We start from the raw sequence: 26,492 nt of genomic DNA, 5'->3' as shown, positions 1-26,492 counted from the left end.
CTAAATAATTTAAGATGCATCACCAAACACAACATAAAAATAATGAAACGTTACCTAAATGTACTATTCGGCTGACCATTACCTGCTTAAGTTTAATTGCAGATAATATTTTTTCCACAACAACATCCTGTGGCTGGCTCCACACAGAAGCGGTTCCATTGTTCGTAATATAAGCTTTACACGCAGATATCATCTGATTGGTCACCTGGAGTTTTCCAATAAAATGATATTATGTACGTAAGACAGCCATCAGCAGTGGTTCTCAACCTTCCTAATGCCGTGACCCTTTAATACAGTTCCTCATGTTGTGGTGACCCCCAACCATAAAATTATTTTTGTTGCTACTTCATAACTGTAATTTTGCTACTGTTATGAATTGTAATGTAAATATCTGATATGCTATATGTGTTTTCCGATGGCCGCGACCCATAGGTTGAGAACCGCTGGACTAGAGGGTCCTTAACTCTTGTTCCTCTCAGGACATACAATCTGTGGACTTGAGCTTTGGATTTATTTGTTTCCATAGCAACTATGATCAAGCACTAGTCCTTTTTATTCAGCTTTATTGAGGCACAACTGATAAATAAAAATTGTATATATTTAAGGTGTACAATGTGATGATTTGATATACACAGTGAAAGATTACCACAATCAAGTTAATTAACACCTCCATCATCTCACATAGTTATCATTTTTCATGTATGTGCTGGTAGCACTTAAGATCTGCTCTCTTTAACAAAGGATGTGAAGGACCTATACACCGAAAACCTCAAGACATTATTAGAAGAAATGGAAGAAGACACAAAGAAATGGAAAGACATTACATATTGATGGACTAGAAGAATCAACATAGTTAAAATGGCCATATTAGCCTGACCGGTTTGGCTCAGTGGATAGAGCATCGGCCTACGGACTCAAGGGTCCCAGGTTCAATTCCAGTCAAGGGCATGTACCTTGGTTGTGGGCACATCCCCAGTGGGGGGTATGCAGGAGGCAGCTGATCAATGTTTCTCTCTCATCGATGTTTCTAACTCTCTATCCCTCTCCCTTCCTCTCTGTAAAAAATCAATAAAATATATTTTTTTAAAAAATTGCCATATTACCCAAAGCAATATACAGATTTGATGTAATCCCCATCAAAATCCCAATGGCATTTAAAAATATATTTTTATTCATTTCAGAGAGGAAAGGAGAGGAAGAGGGAGATAGAAACATCAATAATGAGAGAGAATCATTGATTGGTTGCCACCTGCACATCATGCTTAACGAAGTAAGTTTGATGGAAAAAGTCAAAAACCATATGATTTCACTCACATGTGGACTATAAAACTAAAAGAAAAAAAAAAGACAAACAAAAACTCTAGACACAGATAACAGTATGGTAGTTACCAGAGGGAAAGGGGGAGAGAGGTTGTAAAGGGTTAAGGGGTCAAATATATGGTGAGAGAAAGAGATCTGACTTTGGGTGGTAAACACACAATGCAATATTGATGATGTATTATAGAACTGTACACTTGAAATCTATAATTTTATTAACCAATGTTACCCCAATAAATTTAATTTTTTTAAATAAAAATTATCTGCTCTCTTAGCAAATGTCAAGTGCACAACACAGTATTGCTAACTATAGTCACCATGCTGTACATTGAACCCCCAGAACTTATTCACCTTATAGAATTGAAAGTTTATACATTTTTACCACCTCCCCATTTCTGCCAACCCCCCAGTCCCTGACAACCACCACTTTCCTCTGCTTCTATTTGTTCAACATTTTTAGATTCCACACGTACATTGTCTAAAACATTTGTGAAATCACAGAGTTGGAAGGACCATGGACAATCCACAATTCAAGCCCCCTAGAAATGACTCACTTTCCAACCTAAACGCTGCTAACAGTTTCCCTGATCTCCTTGAGTAGCTTGCTCTACCACCTAACTCAGTTTCTAAGAGCCATGTAGACTGTCCACCTGATCATTTCATGCCACTGGCTCTGTAGCAGACACGTCTATAGGAGAAGGCAACAGAAAAAAAGAGTAACGCTAATGTAGGTAACTACTAGCATTTTATCCATCTGTCCAAACTTTAAAAAGACTTCATGCTTTTCTCGGGGATTTTTTATAAATTAAAAAGGAAAACTGGACGACTACTGTATGCATGGAATGATATGATGGCTGGGATTTAGTGCAAAGGTTGGGCGTATAAGTGAAAGAAGGCTGGCCATGTGTTAATAGTTGTTGAATCTGCGTAATATGTACATGGAGGTTCAGTACACAATTCTCTTTCCTTTTGTACCTGCTTCAAATGTGCCATAATGAAAAGATTTGGAAATTTAGATAAATGGTGGTTTTACAATTCTATTCAACAAGGCCTGCAAATAATATGCAAGTCAATTTGTGTTGTTACTAAAGTAACAACACAAGTTGCCTTTGAGTCTTCTGCCCAGGGACTAGCCCCGTGTGACCCCCACATGCAGTTTTAAAGTGCGTTCAGGAGTTGCTGTCTTGCTACTTGGTGAGAAAGCAGAAGAATTTTCCTCTGAGCGCGTGAGGCTGATGGCCCTATTCCCAGGAAGAAGCATGACTCCTACAGCATCAGTATTCACAGCACAAGCCACGATGAAAATTCCTCTATTTTAATACAACATTTAAAATTTTGCCTTGGCAATGAAAAAGCCATTTATTTCTCAGACCATTCATTGTGGGAAAAGCAACAGTGCTCACCATAAACACTTAGGAGTTAGGACATAAGGTTTAAACATCGTTACGGTTTTTTGGCAGAATCACTATAATTGCTTTATGGATTACTGGAACATTGCAAGTGGCTTTTATTATCGAGATTACTATCCTAATAACACCAAGTAAACAACTGTGGCATCAAATAAATTCGGTACAGTAGCTTATAAATATGAAACAGGAGATAGTCCATTTCTTCTTAATTAAAATTTACCCATCAGAATAAATAATGTGCTCAATAACATAGGTAAGAAATTCCAAAAAGAATCTTTTTTTCATTTTCATTATATATATAACACAATATTTATTATAACAATTACTTTGAGAAATTATGTTTCATGATGTGGCCAGAATCAGCCTCTCACATAAACTTAATTCTAGCTCCATTGAGGGATTAAGCTTTTTTTTAAATTGTAGTATTCAGAGACAGTGGGTTGTATTGATATGGTAATTTTTAATTACCAAAATAGTGACCATTGGCAAAGAAATATCAGCAACCGCACTGCGGACTTTATGCTATACACTTACCTTCACAAACAGAGACGTAATCTTCTCAGAGGTGTTATAATAATGAGAGATACTATAGATCATTTTAATTGCATTTATAAGTGTAGGAATAGCATCAATCATGGATATCTGGAAGACACCACAAAAGTTTTCTGGGAAATAAATATCAAATTCAGCAAAATTCTAATAGTCTAATCATGTCACCTAAGTAACTTTTACTTAAAAATTTAAAATATTATCTAACACTTTCCATAAATACATTTAAGGATCATTTTGTTATTTAGTCATATTCAGTTAATCACACTTTATTTCAATGAAAGAAACATTAACTTTCTTTTAATGACAAGGAGGTTGTGTCAACTAACAATCAAGTTTGTAATCAATAAAAGCAGGCCCTTCCTAAAGTTAAAAGTTCAAAAAAACACCTGCTCAATGACTCTTCCCACAGTAGGGTAGCCCAGAATGTCAGCTGCAATATTTAATGGAAAATGCAATGTGCAAGAAATGTTTTTTAAATAGCACATATACATCTTTGATAGATGGAAGGATGGATGGATGAGAGACGTAGATATATAGCTATATAGACAGATATAGATATAGATATATAGATATACTAGATATAGATATATAGATATGTAGACATGTGTATATATACATATCATTTTCTTAAAAAGAGATTTCTAAGACTTTTCCAACAGACTGTAATATCTATAAACCAAAACTCTACACTCAATTCAGCTGTTATAAAAGGGCCATCAGGAGACTGTGAGGGTAGAAATAATTAACTCACAGGGTCATTGCTGTACAAAGGGTCACAGCATTTTTCAAGTGTGTACAAATATTTGACATTGTCCTTTGCCTCGTTAGCTGCATCGGTGATTCGAATATCCATCTCCCGCCAAATCTAAGCACAGTACAGGAAAGCAATTTTAATGGAATTATTAATAGAGAAGCTTCCAATATAACAGCTGCTAAGAGTCACCACAGATCCCTTGGGTCCGACTTTCACTTTGTCCTGTGCATCTTACATAAAACAACCCAGAGGGGTGAAGGACACTGAAGGGTAATTTTAATCTTTTTACTAGGCCTTCTCTTATAAAACCTATTAAGCAACTAGGACAGAGCATCAGGAGGGAAGCAATTATTTATTAACTGCCAACCATATATCAGGACTGTGCTATGACCTAGGAATTTCAAAATGGACATATCTAAAAGCAGGAGAAGTAAAAGGAAATGATTTAGCTCCAGCCAACATGTTCAACTGACTTCATTGAAGTCCTACTGATATTTCTGAACTATAGCACAATGAAATGGTTGCATTCTTTGAACAATGATGCAAGGTAAACCTAAAGCAGTTATTGAAACAAATTATTATTTAAATTATTTTCATAGATTGAAACATCCATGCAAATGGCTAATAAATTGTCTTTATGGCAACAATGCCAGGTGTGGTAGGCACCTCTGTGATGGTTCCCAGCGGCCACCGACTCCGGGTATTCATGGTCTTGTGTCATCCCCACCCCTTGATTGCGGGCTGAATCTAGCATTGCTTCTAACAAGTAGGGTGTGACAAAGTGATGGGATGTCATTTCTGGAATCAGTTTACCGAAAGACTGTGGCTTCCATGTGGGGTGCTCTCTTGCACTCTGCACATACACCCTTTAATGGAAGCCAGCTGCCAGGTTGTGAGGGGCCCGATAAGTGGTAAAGAACTAAAGAAGTCCCCAGCCAACAGCCAGCAAGGAACTGAATCCTGCAACACCCACATGAGTGACTTGGAATCATATCCTCCCCGGTCGAGCCTGCTGATGAGCCAACACACCTGCTGCAACCTCACGAGAGATGCTGAGTCAGAGGCACCCAGCTAACCTGCACCCAAATTCCTGACCCACGGACTGTGGGACACTAAATGTTTGCTTTAAGTTGCTGAGTTTGAGGGTAAACTGTAACAGAGCAATATAAAACTAATATACCAGAACTAAAAAAAAATATATATATATATATAAGTTTTCATTATTACTACTCTTAGTTGGTCTGAATTCATACTGTATATATAATCATGTTATGATGTGCTATCTTAATTACATGCAATGCTCTCTAATGATACATATACATACAGGTATATCAGCCAACAAATATCTTTAATTCAAAAGCTATTTCCATGGTATCAAAAATTATAGAAGGGCAATCTCCAATCTTCATTTTTTTCATGGGGGTATAATAACATGTTTCTGTCCCTGATTACTATGTGACCTGAAATACCCTAGAACAGTGATGGTGAACTTTTTGAGCTCGGCATGTCAGCATTTTGAAAAACCCTAACTTAACTCTGGTGCCATGTCACATATAGAAATTTTTTGATATTTGCAACCATAGTAAAACAAAGACTTATATTTTTGATATTTATTTTATATATTTAAATGCCATTGAACAAAGAAAAATCAAACAAAAAAAATGAGTTCGCATGTCACCTCTGACACGCGTGTCATAGGTTCACCATCACTGCCCTAGAACATGAATTTCCCACTTCATACAGCAAAAAGTGGCTGACAACCTTCAGAAGTTTCGACTTGGCAGCAGCAAGCACTGCCAACACAGTCTTCACATCTGGGCTTTTCAATTGATCCAAAAGGTAGTTAAACTTGGACAGTCTCTTTTTCCAGTGCTCCAACTCCGCTCGGGGACCAAGGTCATCTGCTTCCTTCCGCAGCTGATTGTTTTCCGCGAGGACCTGTGAATGCACAGGACAGACGTGAACCACTGAGCAAGGCAGGAGATATGAATGCTACAGATAAGCAAAATATAAGGAAATGAGTGTGCTATCTGAACGTGCTCCAGGCTTATTCATTTGCATGTTTTTAATGATAGTCTTTTACTAACTTGACACGTATCCATTTTTACAACATCCACAAAAACTTAGTTTACTTCTTCTAACAACTGAAAACTACTCAATTAAGGAGTTACAAGCTTTTAGGGGACCTGACCTCAGCACATTTCCTTCATTATACTCACTTACTATGTATAACCTCAAAGCAATATAACCTTAGAAAGTCCCCACGCCTATGTTGTTTAATTTCAATTGTGTTTACTTTTTGATGCAATGTCCACCTTCACTTAGGACTTTTCAGAAAATATATTTTAAGGTTAAGTCTCAAGATCTCTCTTTGGAGGACACACTAAATGAGAAAACTCTGATTTCTACAGATGTTCTCATCAAAGTAAATTATGCCTTGAGGGGAAAAATAGCAAAGTGCTGTCTTCTAGCTCTGTAAGCATACAGAGTCATTAACTTTCATCTCTTAGAATTCTTACTATCTCTTCCTAACTAATGACTCTAAATTAACGCCAGGGGAACCTCTCACCTTTTCAGGCACTCATGGTAAAATCCTTAGGAAAATGGGAATAGCAAATGATAAACCTTCTTCCATTGGCCAGTTCAGTAGCATGGCAACTGATATTTGGGAATTACCTGTTCTGTTTGTTTGATCCATACTTTCATACAACCTTCTATTTTTCCCAAAGTCTCGGGGTTATTAGCTAGAGTCACGTAGTCTATCGGTTCCTTCAGGGTTTTCAGTTCAAATATGTCACACTTTTGAAGGTTCACCTAATTAAAATGAAAATTAGATAATAAGGTGGTGCTTTTTAAACACACACACACACACACACACAGGTTGACCCCTTGGCTCCTCCAGTCTAAACCAGCCCTGATCTCTGAAGAAATACCCTGAAACAGTGAGGCATCCAATGCCCAATTCTCACACACTTTGAGCACACCACTTGAGAAGATTGGTCTGAGGTCAAATTCTGGGTAAAAAAGAAAGACTGAACTAGAGGGGAAGATAACATCACCGAATTTGGGAATTAATAGGGAACTTGAAAATTAATGTTAACTCATGAAACCAAAGAAAGTAGGGAAGCTTCAAGAAAATTGACTGGGAGGAGAAACCAAGATGGCGGCACAGGTAAACACTGGAAATTGCTGCCTCGCACAACCACTTCAAAAATACAAATAAAAGACAAAACGGACACCATCCAGAACCACAAGAAGGCTGGCTGAGTGGAAAATCTACAATTAGGAGGAAAGAGAAAAGCACACTGAGACTCAGAGGAGGTGGGGAAGTAAAGTGCAGAGGTATGGAGGCGCACGAGAAAAGGGCTGGCAACTGAGGACATGGTTGTCTTTTTCAATCAGGAGGGAGTCTCAAGCTCCCGACTGCTCTGAACTCCAGTTCCGGGCGAGTGTCTGGGGACCCAGACTCATACGGGGAGAAACTGGACTGTCTGACATTGGTCAGAACTCAAAGGCGGCTTTCTCTCAGAGGTGCTTGCAGTGATTACCGGGACACTGCGACTCGGGGCCTCTTAGGGTAGGACTGAGGATCTGACATAGCTATTTGCTCCGCCCTGTTGATCCCCTGAGACCCGACCCTACACAAGCTGTGCACAGAGACTTTCCCATATGAAAGGTCTGGCCCTTTCCAATCTGAAAATTACCTAACAAACTGCAGCTAGGTCAGAGAGACCCAGAACTTCCAAAGGAAGGCCCAAGGCCCCACAGCAGCTTGCATTGCTTCACAACTGGGCCTCATCTGGGCACCTCCAAATCCCAAACAAAGAAGAGGAATCTGCATATTTCTCTGTAGCTCCAGCTGGGTAGCCTCAAGCAGAGGCTAAATTAGCACCTCCTTAGAGATCCAAGTGCCAGTATACCCTGTGGTCAGAGTGGGACCATCCAGATTACAACTCCTCATATCCATAAGGGACACACTCAAGGGGCAACTCCGTGAGCACCAAAGCCCCAATGAAGCAAGTCTTGCCCCAGAAGGGTCTCCAGCACAGAAGTTCTCCCACTGTAGACACAGCTGATTCTCACAGCCAATTGGCCTGGAGGTCAATTCCTCCCAGTGATACCTACAACAATCAAGGCTTAACTACAACAAGACTGTGCACAAAGCCCACAAAGGGGTGCACCAAGAGTGTCCACCTCAGGTAATTGGGGAGGCTGAGCCACTGGGCCCTATAGAACACCTAGCACAGAAAGCCACTCTATCAACACAGGAAAGCAGCCAAAATGCGGAGACAAAGAAACAGGTCACAAATGACAGAAATGGAGGAAAGCAAACTACTGGATATAGAGTTCAAAACCAAACTTATAAGGTTTTTCAAGAATTTTCTAGAAACCGCTGATAAATTTAGTGAGGCCCTCAAGAAATCTAGTAAGACCCTCAAGGATATGAACAAGGACCAACTAGAAATTAAGCATACACTGACTGAAATAAAGAATATTATACAGACTCCAAACAGCAGACCAGAGGATCACAAGAATCAAGTCAAAGATTTGAAATACAAAGAAGCAAAAAACACCCAACCGGAAAAACAAAAAGAAAAAAGAATCCAAAAATATGAAGATAGTGTAAGGAGCCTCTCGGACAACTTCAAGCATACCAACATCCGAATTATGGGGGTGCCAGAAGAAGAGAGGGAGCAAGATATTGAAAACCTATTCGAAGAAATGACAGAAAATTTCCCCTACCTGGTGAAAGAAATAGACTTACAAGTCTAGGAAGTGCAGAGAACCCCAAACAAAAGGAATCCAAAGAGGACCACACCAAGACACATCATAATTAAAATGCCAAGAGCAAAAGACAAAGAGAGAATCTTAAAAGCAGCAAGAGAAAAACAGTTAGTTACCCACAAGGGAGTACCCATAAGACTGTCAGCTCATTTCTCAACAGAAACTATGCAGGCCAGAAGGGAGTGGCAAGAAATATTCAAAGTGATAAATAGCAAGAACCTACAACCTAGATTACTTTACCCAGCAAAGCTATCATTCAGAATTGAAGGTCAGATAAAGAGCTTCACAGATAAGAAAAAGCTAAAGGAGTTCATCACCACCAAACCAGTATTATATGAAATGCTGAAAGGTATCCTTTAAGTAGAGGAAGAAGAAGAAAAAGGTAAAGATACAAATTATGAACAACAAATACACATCTATCAACAAGTGAATCTAAAAATCAAGTGAATAAATAATCTGATGAACAGAATAAACTGGTGAATATAATAGAATCAGGAGCATAGAAAGGGAGTGGACTGATTATTCTCAGTGGGGAAAAGGGCATGGGGGTGGGGTGAAAAAAAGAAAGAAAGAAAATTGACTGGTAGAGAGGAGTAATTTCTAATTTATCACATTCGTTTTTGCAAACTAACCAGAGGGACATGTTCTCTTGTCCTGACTCAATAACATCTTTATAGTTAGCAAGTTCACTGACAACACAAAGACTTATTTTAGGAGGAGAAAGGAGGAAGGGGGGAGTAAAGGATGTGTTGGATTTTGACTTGACAATGAAACCTAGTGTGTTTTTAAGCACACATCATACAAAACAGATCTCAATATTTACTGAAGACATTTTCCCTTGAGAGGAGTGAGTGCTATATTGTCAATGGTATCATGGGCTCCATTCTTCTACCTCCCACTCATGCAGGGTGTGGGCTGTCATCTACCCCAGAAATCATTAACAAAGGCTTACAGATGGAACAAATTTTATAGAAGCTAAAGCTCACATTTGCCACACTTATTATTAAAGGCACTTTGGTCACTGGCTGAACCAAAGGGCCTGACCCACTCTCTCCTCTCCAGATGTATTAATTCCTCTCTCCTCCCTCCTCTCTAGGATTTCCTTCATTCCTACCCACCACCACCCACCCCCCCAGACACACACACACACACACACACACACTACACACATACACACACACTCTGGGTCCAAGTTCCTTCCTTCTGGGATGCAGAGCAATGCCACAAGCATTTCATACTCTGCAGCCACACATCTGACATGTCTGAGTCTTCCATCATAGTCACCATTTCTATGGAACCTCTGATGCATTAATCACTCTGAACTAAGGAATTTAAATCTAGTCTCCAAATGCCCATGAGCCCTAGCTGGTTTGGCTCAGCAGATAGAGCATCAGCCTGTAGACCAAAGGGTCCCAGGTTCGATTTCGGTCAGGGACACATACCTTGGTTGCAAGCTCCTCCCCGACCCGGGCCCTGATCAGGGCTCATGCAGGAGGCAACCAATCAATGTGTTTCACATTGATGTTTCTCTCTGTCTTTCCCTCTCTCTTCCACTCTCCCTAAAATTCAATGAAAAAATATCCTAAAGTGAGGATTAACAACAAAAAATGCCCATGAAATTTTTTTAAAGATCTGCAAGATAGTGGGATTAAGACTATTTAAGGGAAGTATTACACACTTCTATGTTGATTTGTTCACCCCTGACCATTTTTGAAGGAGTAACTGCTTCGTGCTTACCTTCTCCTTCAAACTCTCCTGCGCGCCCGAAAGGACGCTCACGAAGCCTTCCAGGGAGCTCAGGAACTCCTGCCGAATGGCGGGTGCTTCCTGAAGCCCCTCGAGCTCACCCCAGCCCTGGCCCATGGCCCTGAGCGCGGGAATGAAGATGTCCGACAGCAAACGCCGCATGCTATTGAGCAGGCCCCCATCTGCAGCATCCAACATGTTAAAGCTCACCTCCTGGAAAGCAAATGGGACCCTTTCCTGTAAAAATCACCTTCAACTGCAACATAGCTACAAAGTCTTCTGTGAATGTTGTCCATTAACCAACCATCCTATGGAAGTGAGTAAAGACCTCCCGAGAAAAGCAAAGGCTAGTAATTCGGAGCTTGCTGTAGTAAGGGAGTCCGCCACCACCACCTGCCTTCGGCACAGCCTCATAGGCAGGCAGGGGAGTGGGAGAGCCTTCTCGTGGGGTGTCCTGAATGGGGGGTGCTGGCATGGGGAAGCTGGGGGAGGGCTAACTAGAAGCAGGGCATCCTATGTGGTTGGTGGGAGAGCACGCTTGGCTTTCCCTGGTTGGCCCCCGGGAAGGCCATTGGAAGTACGGACAGAATTTCAGTAGACGCACCCAAGAATAAAATCCTGCCATTCTGAGCAACTGTGACAGCAGTTACTGTTTAGCTTGCTAGTTGGTTTTCCTGAGAGTCTGACTAGCAGGCTGGCTACCTGGGGGTTTGTTTTTGTTTTGTTTTTGTTGTTTGTAGACAGGAGGTTGCTTTCCTGGGCAGGTTGCTGCAGGTTGGAGGTTAAAGTTTTATTGTTATAGATGGTCTGGCCATTGTCTGTTTTTCTATTCAGTATCTTCCATCCAAGAAATTATTATTTCTCATACTCCGGTTAAGACATATGCTTTATACTATTCTGAACTGCATTCATAACAATAAAAATGAAACAAATAGAGCAGAAGAAGTTTACCAGTTTATCTAGCAGTTTACCAGTTTACCAAGTAGATAATGTACCTATTAAGGGCAGGGGAGACATGTACCGATGAACTTTATTCTGCACAGAAAAGAATAAAGTTATATATGTTCACTTTAAAAAGTCTGATTTTAAATGTATGGAATGTCTTATAAAGTAAATTATATATGAGGAATTCTTTTTAAAAGGAAAGACACACACACACACACACACACACACAATGTAACATCAGTTTTTGTTAATAAAATGAGTATTTAGTCCTCTTCCCTAACAGATTTAAAGAAAATGTCCTCTTAATTGCTTGCTTTAAGTGCTTTTAAAAATACTTCTTTGAAAGGAGTTTTAGATATTTAGTGAATACTTAATAAACAATGGCTGCCTCCCGCAGAACGTAAGTGGTTTTTGGTAAGGGGGTGGAGGGCTGCCCTTGCCCCTTACCCGGTGGATGTTTTCGGGGGTGATGGCTCTGGAAGGGTCGGGCCTGATGAAGAACACACATACTCCAGTCAGAGCAACATCTTTTCCCTCCGTCATGAACACTTTAGGTTTTTTAGTCTTTGCAGAAATAGGATTTACTCCTCCTGAAGAGCTTGGTTGTCCTACAAATGCAAAAGAATGTTAGGTTCACAACTGCTATTGCAGTGATCGCCGGATAGAGCTTCCTTGTTAAAATATGTCATGTTGGCTCATCCATTGGCCCTAGAAGGTCCAACTCCTGGACAATCTCTAGCCTGAACCCTAAAGAAATATAAAAGGATCTGCTCAATCATAGTTTCATTTCAAAATCGTTGCTCCAGGAAAAAGCAGGAAGGAGAGGAGCAGGAATAAGAAAGATTGGTGCAGAGAAGATCCTTGCTGAAGCTCTAAAAGTCATCTCGGTCACAGCGGGCCTTCCCAGGGGCAGTGAGAGCAGGTAAGGGAGGGGACAGCATCAATTGGCATATGCTACGTGTCAGGGACTCTGATTGGAACACTGTCTACATTGTTAAACCTCTCTAGAACCTGAAGGCAGGTGCAGAGCCAAGATAAAAAAAAAACCAGCTCTAACTGCAACAATCCAGACCTCCTCTGTCATGGTTGGCTCTTCACTACAATGCTAGAGTCAGGATTGTGTAGAGGCAGGAGAGCATCGCAGCAAACGGTGTGACCTCTAGAATTGGACTCCCAGAGCTTCAATCTCAGGCTGCCCTGCTTAGTCATGTGACCTTGGGCAAAATTACTTAATCTTTCTGTGCCTCAGTTTTGTTATCTAAAAAATGGGAATAATAATCCTAACACCCAGCATCTGGAATTGTTGTCAGGATTAAATAAGTGAAAACCTGTAAAGCCCTTAGAAAGGTATATCAAAAGACTAGCTCACTAAGCATTATCATTATTATTATCTGAAAATTCATTTTTGGTCATGCAAGCATGCAGTTCATGAGTGGATCATGTAAGTACACAGAGTATGCTCTGAGCTCTTCCACTGTGTTCTTATCTGCCCCAGAAAGTGTTAGATCTCCAAATGAACTGGTAGCTCAAACAAGACTATTGGGGTAGGAGCAAGATCATTAGTGCTAACAGAAGGGGTTGAGGAGGAGAGTGGGCTGGAAGTTGAATCCTGAGACTCTGGGATTAGACCTCCTAGGGGAATCTTCTCCTGGGGCTCTTTCTTCCCTGTGGTGCTGGCTAGAGACCTGGACTGGGGTGCTGACAATGAACCACTCCAAGAAAGGCAACCAGAAGCTACCTCCCTCATTCAAAACTGTGTCCCACTTCTGACTAATATCATCTGGGTCTCATGAGGAAGTTGTTAAACTAGAGCTTCAACAAGACACCAAGGTATCAGAAGCAAAGAGAGTTTTAAGGTAAAAAAAAAAAAAAAAATCATGCAGAAACTCCCAAGTGTCTTAGAACGAATTAAACATCTCACCCACATCAGAATCCAAAAATCTCAAGAGAGTGAGGGCTACTTCACCCAGTGCATAGTTCATGAATGAACTCAGCATTGCCTGGGCTTTGCAACCTGGGATAGAATTCAAAGCTTCTGTGTTATTTTGACTTTTCACTCAAAATATAAAATACTTTCTGAGCACAAAACATCAATAGATAATTTTGAGGAAATGCTGATCATTTAGATTGCACATGCACAATTTGCTCAGTTTTTAAACAAAAAAAGCATAGTCACACTATATACCAACAGCAATAACTATTTTCCCTTTCTTCAAAAAGGTAATAAAAGGATGTATATGAAAAGTTAATATAATCATAATATATTTGTTTATGTCACTAGCTTGGCTTTAGAATTATATGAATCCACATAAAAGTAAAATGGGATTTGCCAGTTGACGCCACAAAAGATTTACAAATTTTTCTTAAGTGAAACTGACTAAACTTATCATTCAATATTACTCCTTTGAATCATAGTCAGTGGAAAATAAACATAATGTGACATATAACGGGAAAACTCACGTTAGGGTGTTGGCAACAATTCCTATATAGAGAAGAAACAGATGCCCATTAGAAGTTATAGAATATGATTGCTTGACATGAACTAGCATGTAAGGAAAGGAAGTCTCAAAATGTAAGCTACTTTATTGTACCTTAATTACCAGTACAGCCTGACAAAGTAAACAAAACGTCCCAAATAAAGATAGAACAACCAGGCTAGGTACCCATCATACCTGTCTCCTTTCCTTAAGGTAAAAATAGAACCTGAGTCTCATCCTCCACACCGCACTGCTACCTGCTCAGGTCTCACAGTGGCCTTCTGCCTCGTGCCACCCTCAATTAAATCTTACACATTTCTGGGTTGTGTCCCATCGAATTTGGATACCTGTTTCTGCTACCTCCACATCCTGATAGTAAAACATGAGGTGACGAAGACCTCCAACAGCAAAAAGCCGATCAATTCTTTCAATCTGGGGAAAAGAAAAGGCAAGGTAACAACTTTGTTCTTGATTAGAAACCGCATTTAAATCAGCATTTACTGTCATCTTTCTCATTCGGATACAACTGCATTTGATACAAGCCACCTAGAAATGCCTCACATAGAAAGATTCAACTCAAAGAAGTAATTCAATTAACCATAAAAATACTTGTCACATATACAGATTTGAAGAGACTGTCTCTTTATTTTTTTAAAATATGTTTTTATTCATTTTTTTTGAGAAAGAGGAAGGGAGAGGGAGGGGAAGATAGAAACATCAATGAGAGAGAAACATTGATCTGCTGCCTCCTGCATGTCCCCCACTGGGGATCAAGCCCGCAACCCTGGGCATGTGCCCTGATTGGGAATCAAACCCATGACCTCTTGCTTCATGGGTCAAAGCTCAAGCACTGAACCATATAGGCTGGGCTGTCTCTCCATTTTTGATCATTTCCTAAAGTGTTGAGCTGTTGAAGGCAAATATAAACATAGATGACTGTTTTATTTGCAATCAATTGCAGATCAGAAAACAAACCTTTCGAAACCCAGATAATTGTTAATATTAAATTGCAGTAATCACTATAATCACTGAAAAAATGCAATGAGAACATACATGACATGGAACAGTCCAGCCCATAGCAACCTGGAACCTGGTCCCATCCACCCCACCGTGAGGATCACTGTACACCTGTAGGTCTGCCAATTGGCCTGTTACCAAAGGATGGGGTTCTTTTAAATTGTCAATAGCATAGTTTTGAATTCAAATGGGAAGAAAATGATAAAATCTGCACTCCCTTTAGGATGGCTACTATCAAAAGAATAGAAATCATAAATGTTGGCAAGGATGTGGAGAAACTGGAACCCTTGTGCACTGTTGGCAAGGATGTAAAATGTCATTGTGGAAAACAGTATGGCATTTCATCAAAATATTAAAAATAGAATTACTATATTAGCCAAAAATTCCACTTCTGGGTATACATGCCAAAGAATGGAAGCAGGGTCTTACAGAGGTATCTGTACAATCATGTTCACAGCAGCCTTATTCACAGTAGCCAAAAAATGGAAGCAATTCAACTGTTCATTGATGAATGAATGAATAAACAAAATGTAGTACATGCACTTTAAAATAATTAAGATGGTACATTTTATTTATGTGTATTTTACCACAACTTATAATAAAAAAAAATTTAAAGGATAAAATCTAGCCTAAAAATTTAAATGTGAAAATAAGGCCCCTTCAGTTTCTACCATGCTATGGATAAAACCACTGGGTGTGAGGAAAAGCGAGTGGCCCTGTTTCCTTGGTTACATTTCCTCCCCTGGAATGGATGCACTGCATGAGATTAACTCCAAGAATGCGATGAGAGATACTTCCATCACAGCCATCCTGAAACGCCTGTCCTTCTAGCCTTGCGTGCAAGCCTGAGCCAGGAGGCTGTCTTTAAACTTCCAGGTTTTAATATTCCTGAGTTTTGAGTATGACAGAGCAATTTAACTGGGGTTTCCCACAGTCCAGAAATTTGACTCATTTACCCCACCTGCGTGATCCCAAATCCAGAGGTCTGAATTGGGAAGTAGGGTAGGGTTAAGCCAGTGGTTCTCAACCTTCCTAATGCCACGACCCTTTAATACAGTTCCTCATGTTGTGGTGACCCCCAATTTGATTGTTACAAATTGAACATAATTAAAGCATAGTGATTAATCACAACAACAATATGTAATTATATATGTGTTTTCCAATGGTCTTAGGCGACCCCTGTGAAAGGGTCGTTCCACCCCCAAAGGGGTAGCGACCCACAGGTTGAGAACCGCTGGGTTAAGCACTTCACCTCTGGAGCTCTCTCTCCAAGACTGAATCAGCAATGTGGCGCTGTTTCCTTCTATGCCTCTATTTTTTATAAATAATATTATCTATATCCTGGTATTAAGAAGATTAAATGGGATAACAGATGAAGATCACTGAGAAAAGAGACTGGCACAGGGTAAATATCCAATAAATGTTAGCTGTGATGAGAAGAACCAAGAGGAGAGAAGGGGCCTTCTCTCAACCCCTGACTGATTCATCCTATGCTCAAACCATTTCAGAGTCATCCACGCTTAATTGTCCCACTGGCTCCTATTAACTCCACTGGAGTGGCACTGCAGGAAGGCGCAAAGCCGGTGGACTGCTGGAGCGACAGCCAACGGATCACACGCCTCCCAACTTAGCATTTGGGTTGGTAGTTTGGAATCAGCCACGTGGGAGTATTTACACAACAGAAATCAGCAAACATTCACACTCTCTCCACACTCGTGCCCCAAGCTGACTGTTAAACATTTATAAGCCTACCACCGAAAAGCACTGTCAACAGTGTTGTGACACCTGTTCGACAAAAAGGGCTCTCTCTCTCTCTCTCTCTCTCTCTCTCTCTCTCTCTCTCTCTCTCTCCTAATAAGTTAAAAAAAAAAAGGAGAAGGAGAAGAAAAACAGCCTTCAGGAACCATCACAGGGTTCCTGATATGCCTTTCTCACTGCCCAGGAAATTATATCCTCCAGTATTTTCACCTTTCCCATCCAAGGTCAAATCACATCCTAGGCTTTGGAGTAGAATCATGGCAGAAAATGGGAAGTCAAGCTCAGGAACAAAAGAAACCAGATTCAGCTGCCAAACCAAAGTTGAAGCCAGGAAATGATGGCACAATCCAACCTCCCAGGTTAGAACGAAATAAATAATTTCTTTAAAATCAGCCTTTGAGCAGAGATCCTGTTCTCCAAAATCAGGTTCCAACATGGTTCCTGAGCCCAGCCTCACTAGATTCAGAGAGATGCAGACAGAGCCGTCAGTGTCGTGGAATTTAAATGGCAATTATACGTACCCGATTCAACATAAAGACCTGGAAAGCCCTAAACCCATGCTGCCAGCATCTGTCTGGAATGGAATGGAGTCCTATCCATGATCAAACAGGCACCCTCCTTCCTCTACTGCCATAGGACAGTGTCAGCGGACCCTCCCTGTCCCCCATCATCAAGCCAGTGAGAACTCAAATGCATCCTACCTGACTCCCCTCAAGAATGGCATCCTCCACCTCGGCTTTGTTCAAGTCCACGCAGGAAGCTACAATCCCAAATAGGTAGTCATGCCTACCATCCAAACGCGCCCGCTTGGCTTCCTTCTCTTCCTTCAGTCTTTGCTACAAGGAAGAAACAAAAATGTTATATGGCAACTGCTGTTCTCAAATGGATTCATTTTGCAATAATTTCATACTATTGTTGCTTTTTCAAGTCTTGAGTATTCAAATAACAGGCAGCTTAATGGTACCAGTTTTATGTACTACCTTCTATTTTTAGAAGTCATGTTATTTCTATTATGAAAATAACATTGTTTTGAAATTGCATAATGTAGATAAGCCAAGAGAAATAAAAATCATCTGCCATCCAGAAATGACTACTGTTAACATTTTCTTCTAAATCTTTACAGACCTATTTCTATGCATATATAAGCATTCATCACACGCAAAAAAAAAAAAAATAGAGATCTGCATTTTTTTAGACATTCTCTAAGCCATTAAGGAAATATTATTCTGCACTATCTTCTATGCTTATTGTCTACAGATTCGTATCTGTTCTTAATTTCTGAATACCCTGATTACTTTCAAGCTGATTGTTAATTACAATAAGGCATGTTCAACATAACCAATGTTAGCAGGTTGAAGCATATCTTTCCATATGCACTTTGCTCATAAAACATATGCAAATGTATGCACACCTCTCTATTATACTATAACATTTTCATGCATCTTTCCCTTAATAATATATCACAGACTTCTTTCTAGTTTAATGCAGACTATTCCCACCTGTAGAATAGATGTGGAAAGTTCAACAATACAGATGTACCACAATTCATTCAATCATTTCCATTGGTGGGCATTTGGCTTCCAATTCGTTTCTTGAATTAAGTACAATACCTTTCATGCCTTCAGTGCAGATATAATTTTCCAAGAAAGAAACGGAGACTAAAAAGATACGAAGGTGAAGAACCTTGGGGAATACTGATATGGCAGGGGCAAGGAGGGAAAGAAAAAATGGAGAAGGCTAAGGATGAGTGGGAAGAGACAGAAAGGACACCAGGAGGCAGCACCACCAATCACCCATGGAGCGTGGTTAGTCCTGCTAAAGCTACAGAAGAATGGTTGGGTTGATTGGTTGATCCCAAGTAATTGTGTTTACAAGATGGCTACAGCATCTCACATCCACTTTGCAACGTGACCATCCAAGAGGTGGCTTCTGTTTACCCTCCTGTTGAATTTGGCTTGCCCTGTGACCCGTTTTCACCAAGAGAATGTGGGGAGAAGTGAGACGTTAAAACTTCCTAGGCTAAGGCCTTAGGAGACCTTAAGCTCTGCCTTTGCACTTGGAATACTCTTGGAACCCAGCCTTCATGCTGTGAGAAGCAAGTCCAAGCTGCATAGGGAACCTCCCAGGCATCTGGTCAACAGCTCCAGGCGACCTCCCAGCTGGCATCCAGCAGCAACTTTCAAGCTGTCTTAGACATTCCAACCTGATCATGCCTGCAGAGAGAGGACTGTAACCCAACCAATGGCATGTGACTCAGAAGAACAGCCCAGCTGAGCCCCGTTACCCACAGAACCAAGAGAAAGAACAGATAGTTGTTGAGCTTTAAGCTGTTGAGTTCTGGTATGGCATATGCAGTCATACATAACAGTAATCCTTATTAGAATGAGTTTAGTGGTTGGATGTAGACTTGAGAAAAGGATGATCGGGGAAAGAAAATAATAAAGCTACTGAATATAAACTGTTCTTTCTAGAAACTCAACTATAAAGGAAAGGGGTTTTCTGAGTCAAGGAAGAACTATTTTAAGATACACACACAAAAAAACCTTTAGAAAAAATAAAAATGTTAGGGATTTCATTTTTCTGAGATTGAAAGGACTCCTTCAGAGAAGAAATTGGGGGTGGGTAAGGTTTAAAAAAAAAACAACTAAACAATATGTCTATTTTCTTGTTATTTCTCTAAAAAGAAACAAACACAAGTCCTGACACAAAGTAAACATTCCATAAACTTCAAATAGAAGGAAATTTAAATCTCTTTTCAAATGTGGCAAAAAACAAGAAGATGTCCTGTTGTTTTGACTGTTTTCTACCTTCCCATCGGCGAGGAATAAAGTGCCCTTCTCACCGGGATCTCTCGAAGTTTGTACTAAGTGTCTTCAGCAGCTTAAGAACACGGTGGGCAACCAGGGCAGCCGGGAACTGAGCAACAAAACAACAATATGGCAAACGCTGGGCAGCTAAAAGGAAACTTAGGAAGTGGAGAGCCAGGAAAATCGGGATGTAAATCAACTGAAGGCTTCCAAAGGCTACAGACCCTTAAATGAGATTCTGCCATGGCAACACACTACTCTTCTTTATCAAATTCCAAAGGAAAAAATATATATATTCTGGTGGAGGAGAGATTGGTCCTTAAAACGGAACATTAATTAGTCTATTTTTACTTAAATATCACAGAGAAAAAAAGACTTCCAAAGCAGTTTTATGGGTACACAACAAATTACCAATGTGTTTTAGAGGAAATGTTTTCAGAGCTATATTAGAAAGAATGTTAAGCACTGAGCATGCTCTCATATACACGATTGTCTGTCTTCTGATGACAGGTCAGATGAAGTAACCCCAGTGCCAGGTACATGACCAACCAGTGCTGATCAGTCTCACCTTCCATTGCTTTGTACTAAGGTATCCTGGCACCATAAGGGACTTTTTTTTCCTACCACAAAAAGTCAGCAATGTTAAACAAATATTTAGTGGTCAGATCAGTGCATTGTCCGTCCATCCGCTTAAACCTGCAGCTTCCTGGTTGCTAGGGAACAGCAGCAACAGCAGTCAGATGACCTGCTGTCTGGAGGTGGCTTGTGCTGCTGGCCTTCGAAAGGGCTGGGACTCTTGGAGGGTGAGGGCAGAGTGGGATTCAGAAGGTAGGAGGCAAACTAATGGATTTTTTTAGAGTCACATTCAAATTGCTTTGTGTAGCATGAGCAAGAACCAACTAATGGGGGTGGGGAAGATGGCCAGAAACCTACTAGATGTCCAAAGACATCTACAACATAGTATGAAAACACTAGCGGCCCAGTGCACAAATTCATGCACCAGTGGGGTCCCTCGGCCTGGCCTGTGGGATCAGGCTGAAACCGGCTCTTCGACATCCCCCAAGGGGTCTCAGATTGCGAGAGGGTGCAGGTCAGGCCAAGGGACAAACTGGTGCACCATCAGGGCTAGGGAGAGACATGGGAGGTTGGCCAGCTGGGGAGGGACTATGGGGGGGCTCCAGGGCGTGTCCAGCCCATCTTGCTCAGTCCTGACTCCAGCAGCAAGCTCACCTACCAGTCAGAGCATCTACCCTCTGGTGGTCAGTGCACATCATAGCAACTGGTAGACTGGTCAACTGTCTGTCCCCTGGTGGTCAGTGCTCATCATAGCAAGCGGTTAAGCAGCCTTAGCATATCATTAGCATATTATGCATTAATTGGTTGAACGGCCAACTGGTCGACTGGACACTTAGCATATTAGGCTTATATTATATAGGATTTCTGCATTTTGGTGACAAGGATGTTACTACCATCTCGGAATGAAAGCACGATTAATGTGCTTTCTCACAAGAGACAGGTGCTGCTTTCAGGGCAGGGCAATTTCCTATAGACAGACAAGCCCTGGTGTCGGGGCAGGGCTGAGGGTTCCAGTCTCTGCTCAGCCACTGATTGCAAGATCTTGCACCTCTCCTTAACCTCTCTGGGCTTCCATTTCCACAACTCCAAAATCAAAGTGTTGGCTAGGTGCCACCTAAGTTCCATTCCTTCTCTAACCTTTGGGCTATGTATCATTGGTTGGTTTGAAAGTTAACATGGCCCTAGCTGGTTTGTCTCAGTGGATAGAGAATTAGCCTGTGGACTGAAGGGTCCCTGGTTTGATTCTGGTCAAGGGTACATGCCTGGGTTGTGGGCTCCATCCCCAATAGGGGCGTGCAGGAGGCAGCAGATCAATGATCCTCTCTCATCACTGATGTTTCTATCTCTCTCTCTCCCTCTCCCTTCCTCTCTGAAATCAATAAAAATATTTTTTTAAAGCTAACACAGACCAAGACTTGATAGTCTAAAGAACAAATCTCAATGAAGGTCCAAGGCCATATGCTTCATAACAAAGCTCTGTGACTATTTCTCATGACAAACCCATCCATCCAATTTTTTAACACACTGGCCCTTGCCTTTAACTCTGTAGAACCCACACCCAAGTCTACATGCTTGTGACCATAATCTGAGCATGAACTTTCCTTCTGAGCCCAGGTTCATAATCCCCAACTATAGGAGAGACCTTACCTCACCTGTGAAAAGAAGAAAAAAGCCCAAACTGGAAAAGTATTTGTGAGATAATATGAAGTCAACCAGTACTTGAGTGATTGCAGGACAAAGAAGGGTGGGTGGAGGTAGAAGAAGGTATAGGGAGACCAATGGTGAAGGGGGGGGGGGGTGGATAAAATAAAGGAGATAAGGAAAAATAAATAAAAACAAAATGGCATGGTCAAGGCTTTGACCCTGGACATCAAAATTCTGGTGAAATGAACTCTTTCATAATGATTTTTCTAATTGTACAAATGTTTAAGCTCCCTCTGCCCTTAGATAGCCCAGACCCAAGCTCACAGATCTACTCCCACAGAATCACTGTTCAGGGACACCTAGCAGGAAGTGGATGGAGGATGGAGCTGTCTAGTCTAGGACCTCCTGTGGCCAAGCAGGGACACCCTTCCCCCAACCCTTGAGAAGGTGTCAGAGTACATGTTGCTCTGTTTGCCCTGGTTGCATTGCCAGTTATGGAACTGCTAGTCATCACTGCTTTCTGCGCTTAGGTTTAATGGTCACAAAAGCCCTATGAAGCAGACATCATTATCACCACAAGGAAATTGAGGCCATGGACCATTAACAACTTTCCTAAGAGCACACAGCTATGTAAGTAGTAGGGCTGGGAATCAAGCTCTGATGTGTCTACAGGTCCAGTCTGACGCATGGGGTGTCCCAGGCGCCTACAAATTTTGCATCCATTCAAACTGATATTCCATAAACATTTTGTCTTTAAGTCCACTCAAGGGTTTCTAGGGTAGAGTGTGGAGAGACCTCATATACATCGCATGGGTTATAGGAGTTGTGTGGGTGGAGACTGGCGTTAACCAGCACCATTTTCTGAGTTGCACTGCTGGTATTTTAGTGCCAGGATGGGCTGGTGCCCAGCTGGTTTCCAGGGGACGTGCCCTGTGTCCAGCTCTTCCGGTCTCTGCAAATGGTAGGTCCAGCCCCACCCTCAGCTCCTAAAAGTGCCTGGGAGATGGGCTCCCCCCCCCCTGCCCAGGGGCAGCCAGTAGCCTGGGCTCCGTGCTTCCCCCACTCCCTGCTGCCTCCTCAGAAGCAGCTTCCTTTTATCTGCATCACACTGTGTACATCAGGCTCTCATAGGGTATTTTGCACAGCAAAGCGTGTGGGGCACGAAATGGGTGCTGCAGCCAAAACAAACAAACAAAATCCTTGTTTTTCAAAAGGGTTTTGAGGTGACACGATTGTCCTTGGTGCAGGTCTGATGGGACGGAGATCTGTCTTAATGAGGGTCTGTCTGCTGCACATTTGTTTGATTTGGTGTTTTGTTCTTTTATGGATATGTATGCATGTGGCTCGTCACACACACAGTAGAGGAGAGGGGAGGATAATATAGGTAAAATCCCCACAGGAGATCACTGTAAATAATGTCAAGTCTGTGAGTTACCGCTGAAAACTCCTTATCTTACATCGCCAATGCAAATACCTCTGGGATTGATTCGCTTTGGCTCTCAATACCAATCTCAAGTCCACAGACAATTAATCACCTGGCGACCACCGTGCTCCAGAGCCCAAGGGCATGGGTTTGCTCATCGCAGGCCAAGTAGCTTCCCTTGATTCCATTTTCCTCAACTGTGGGTGAAACCAGGGAAAACCCAGGAGCAGAAGAAAAAATTACGAAAAGTATATGCCCGGCTAAAAAGCCTGGTTATTGGTAAACTATGTATTTCTTTGCTTTTCTTAAAGAGGACACCCAACGGGCCCAGGCTGGTTTAGCTCACCCACCTACCCTGTTCGCAAAGTGAACCCAATCTCCCTGTCTTCCAACAGAGAAAAGCCTCCCTCTTTGTCTTGAAGCATTTTCCTTCCAACCCACAGGGCCCGTTCCTCCCTGGAGAGGCTGCTCCGTGAGGCCCCTGCACCTTCCAAACCTGTTCGGTAATTGGCTGGGAGAACCACAATTTAACGAAACCCAGCTCCTGAGTGTACTTTCCCTCGTGCCTTTTCTCCCGCCCCTTTCATTCAGGTCTGCAGGTGCAGGAAGTGCTGCCCCTCCTTCCCGCACTAAGAGCACTTCAGCAGAGTGGTTTCTGGAGCGGAAAGACACCCCAGGCTGCTCATCCCCTCACAGCAGGTGCTCCAGGGAAGCCCTCCTCCACTTCACAAGAGCTGCGCTCCCCTCCATCGCAGAGAGATGGCACTTAAATGGAGCAAGTCCCACCAGTCTGTCTGGTGTCCTGAGAGTAAGCTCTGGAATCCTGTCTATTCTTGCAGCAGTTTCAAGGCCCCTCACTCTCCCCATTTACTAACTCCCTTACCTGTCATTCTCTCCAAGCAAATCACCATCCCTCTTTACCTTTTATTAGATGCGGATTTTTCACCCAAGCCCACCCAAAACCTACTGTAGGGGTATCGCCGCCCCTACAGCCTCTTCTGCCTCTGGCATTCCATCATCCCAATCCTAACCCAGAGTGAGTTTCCTGGACGCCGGAATTCGAGACCTGATGGAGACCCAGTGGACCTTCACGTGGCCATATAGTCTATCCTCCCCAACTGTGAGATAGGATATATTCCAAATGCAGAGATAATGCTTGTAGGATTCTGAGAGCCCCTCTGGCAGCAGGGACCAAATAATTCAAGTGCTTTCACCCACGTGATAAAAAACATACAATATGTCACTCTTCACATTATACTACAGGACACAAGGGTGAAACTCCCAACTTCCCTTACTCACCACAATAAACCAGCGTGCTTAAAGCTGGCTGCTGACTAGACTCCCCTGGGTGCTTTACAATATTGATGCCTGGGACCCACCCCAAGAAACTGTTGCTTCTCTTGCCTGGAGCGGGCCCTGGCATCGCACCTGCTCACAAGCTCCCCTGGGGGGCCCAGTGGGCAGCCCCTGAACTCGCTGCTCCAAGGAAATCACGGTATGAACTGATCATGACTGATTAGTGCCACCAGCTTCTCACTTGAGGTAGGAACTTCTAGAGAAAGTCCAAGAGTATAAGTTTTGGATCCCTCCAACTCCAGGCCTCTTTTTCCTTTTCCTCGTTACTGGAGTTGTGCAAAAATTGACAGGAAGAACAACTTTCAGCCCCAAACTCCACGAGGCCTGGGCGTGCTCCTCCCTGCCACAGCGTGGAGCGCGGAGCCCAGCACCAGGCATCACTCAGCAGATGCTTGTGGAATGCATGAAGTCTGCACTTAGAGGCACCTTCTCTCGGAGTCCAGAGACAGCGGCGTGATTACCATATGCGGGCAGGTTGGGCTCATTCAGGCTCATTCAGGCTCAAGGGTACCCTTTGGGCCCTAACAAATAGTAGGTGTCTTCTCCTCATTCCCCAGCGGAATCTTAGAGCCACTCACTTCCAGACACTGCAAGGAAATTGCTTTGACCTTGAATATGTGAATGTGTTCCCCGGACTCCACACGTCTGGGCTTGCTTAACAGAGGAGATTGAAACTGGTTTGGCTGTCCTGCCAGAGAAGAACAAAACTGACATCCTTCCAGCTTGCCAAGATACCTGACAGCAAAGGCTCTCGCCCCCTCGGCTTCCACTGGGCACGCCCGAGGCAGGAACAATGGCAGCCTCCCTCCCGCAGAGCTTCTCAGCAGGGGAGGGAGTGGGACCTCCCAGGGGGCCGGCCCTCTCTCCCCTCCACAGTCTCTGCCCCAACGACAGCCACTGTTTAGGGAAACCTGGCTAACTGAAATCTGATGAGCAACAGTATTCCTGAGCTTAAATACAGCGCAAACCATGCGCATGCACATCCCTCCGGCTTGTCTCCATTTTAAACCAGCTGCAATTGGTGAATTTAAGTCAAGACGACTCTGAATCTTTCACGTGTTTTTTTTTTCCTGAAAATCAACAAAGTTGACCAGTGAAACTATTTATCTCAGTTTAATTTCAGGAGAGGAAAAAGAACAGAACCCGTAAGTCTGAAATTCATGTCCTCAACTGTGGATGAAATCAGGGAAAACCCAGAAGCAGAAGAAAAAATTACTCAAAGTATATGCCCGGCTAACATGCCTGGTTATTGGTAAACTATGTATTTCTTTTCTTTTCTTAAAGAGGACACCCAAAGGACAAAAAGTTGGTCCTAAACAGTCTGCATCTTTGAGAAAAGCAGAAAGAAGGCAGACATCATTTTTGCAAATAAGTCAGTGAATATATACAGAATTATTTCCATTTTTTTCATTAAAAGCATTATTAAACAACAAAAGGAATACATGCATAGCTTGACTTTTTCGAACACATAAAGCTTACGGCACATTTGGTTGTTATTTGCATATCATTCTGGATAAAGTCAATTATTATATTACTAGAGGCCCAGTGCACGACATTCACGCTGGGGGGGTCCCTCAGCCCAGCCTGTGCCCTCTCGCAGTCAGGGACCCCTCGGGGGATGTCCACCTGCCGCGGAGGCGGGAGATGCTCCCACCATCATTGTTGCACTTGCCAGCTGTGAGCCCAGCTTGTGGGAGCGCACTGACCACCAGGGGCAGCTCCTGCATTGAGCATCTGCCCCTTAGTGGTCAGTGTGCGCCATAGCAACTGGTCTTTCCACCGTTCAGTCTATTTGCATATTAGGGTTTTATAATATAGGATAGTAACCTAGATGTAATAAAGCATCATTACAGTAATTGTTGCAGGCTCAAGGTTAAATATAGAGAGATTTATAGTTTTTAAGTTAAATAGCTTTGGGGATTTTTG

The 26,492-nt window shown here is 42.2% G+C and overlaps 1 protein-coding gene across 2 annotated transcripts in view; it reads right to left on the bottom strand.

Annotated features, from left to right (window-relative positions):
* The window catches only part of DNAH5 (dynein axonemal heavy chain 5), a 232,376-nt gene that overhangs the window by 161,435 nt on the left and 44,449 nt on the right, over positions 1-26,492 (bottom strand). Inside the window, exons 2-10 of one of the 2 annotated variants that reach the window (XM_059694776.1) lie at positions 17,462-17,596; positions 14,333-14,417; positions 11,956-12,116; positions 10,555-10,776; positions 6,709-6,846; positions 5,794-5,970; positions 4,030-4,143; positions 3,261-3,368; positions 83-205 (exon numbers count right to left, since the gene is read on the bottom strand). In XM_059694776.1, coding sequence (XP_059550759.1) covers positions 83-205; positions 3,261-3,368; positions 4,030-4,143; positions 5,794-5,970; positions 6,709-6,846; positions 10,555-10,776; positions 11,956-12,116; positions 14,333-14,417; positions 17,462-17,596 — 1,263 coding nt within the window. The remainder of the gene's footprint in view (positions 1-82; positions 206-3,260; positions 3,369-4,029; positions 4,144-5,793; positions 5,971-6,708; positions 6,847-10,554; positions 10,777-11,955; positions 12,117-14,332; positions 14,418-17,461; positions 17,597-26,492) is intronic. The other variant, XM_059694777.1, reaches the window with a different exon arrangement.

Source organism: Myotis daubentonii, chromosome 4 (genome assembly GCF_963259705.1).
Source record: "Myotis daubentonii chromosome 4, mMyoDau2.1, whole genome shotgun sequence".
Lineage (NCBI taxonomy): Eukaryota > Metazoa > Chordata > Mammalia > Chiroptera > Vespertilionidae > Myotis > Myotis daubentonii.
The sequence above is the reverse complement of the archived record's forward strand: the minus strand, read 5'-3'. Positions and strand labels throughout refer to the sequence as shown.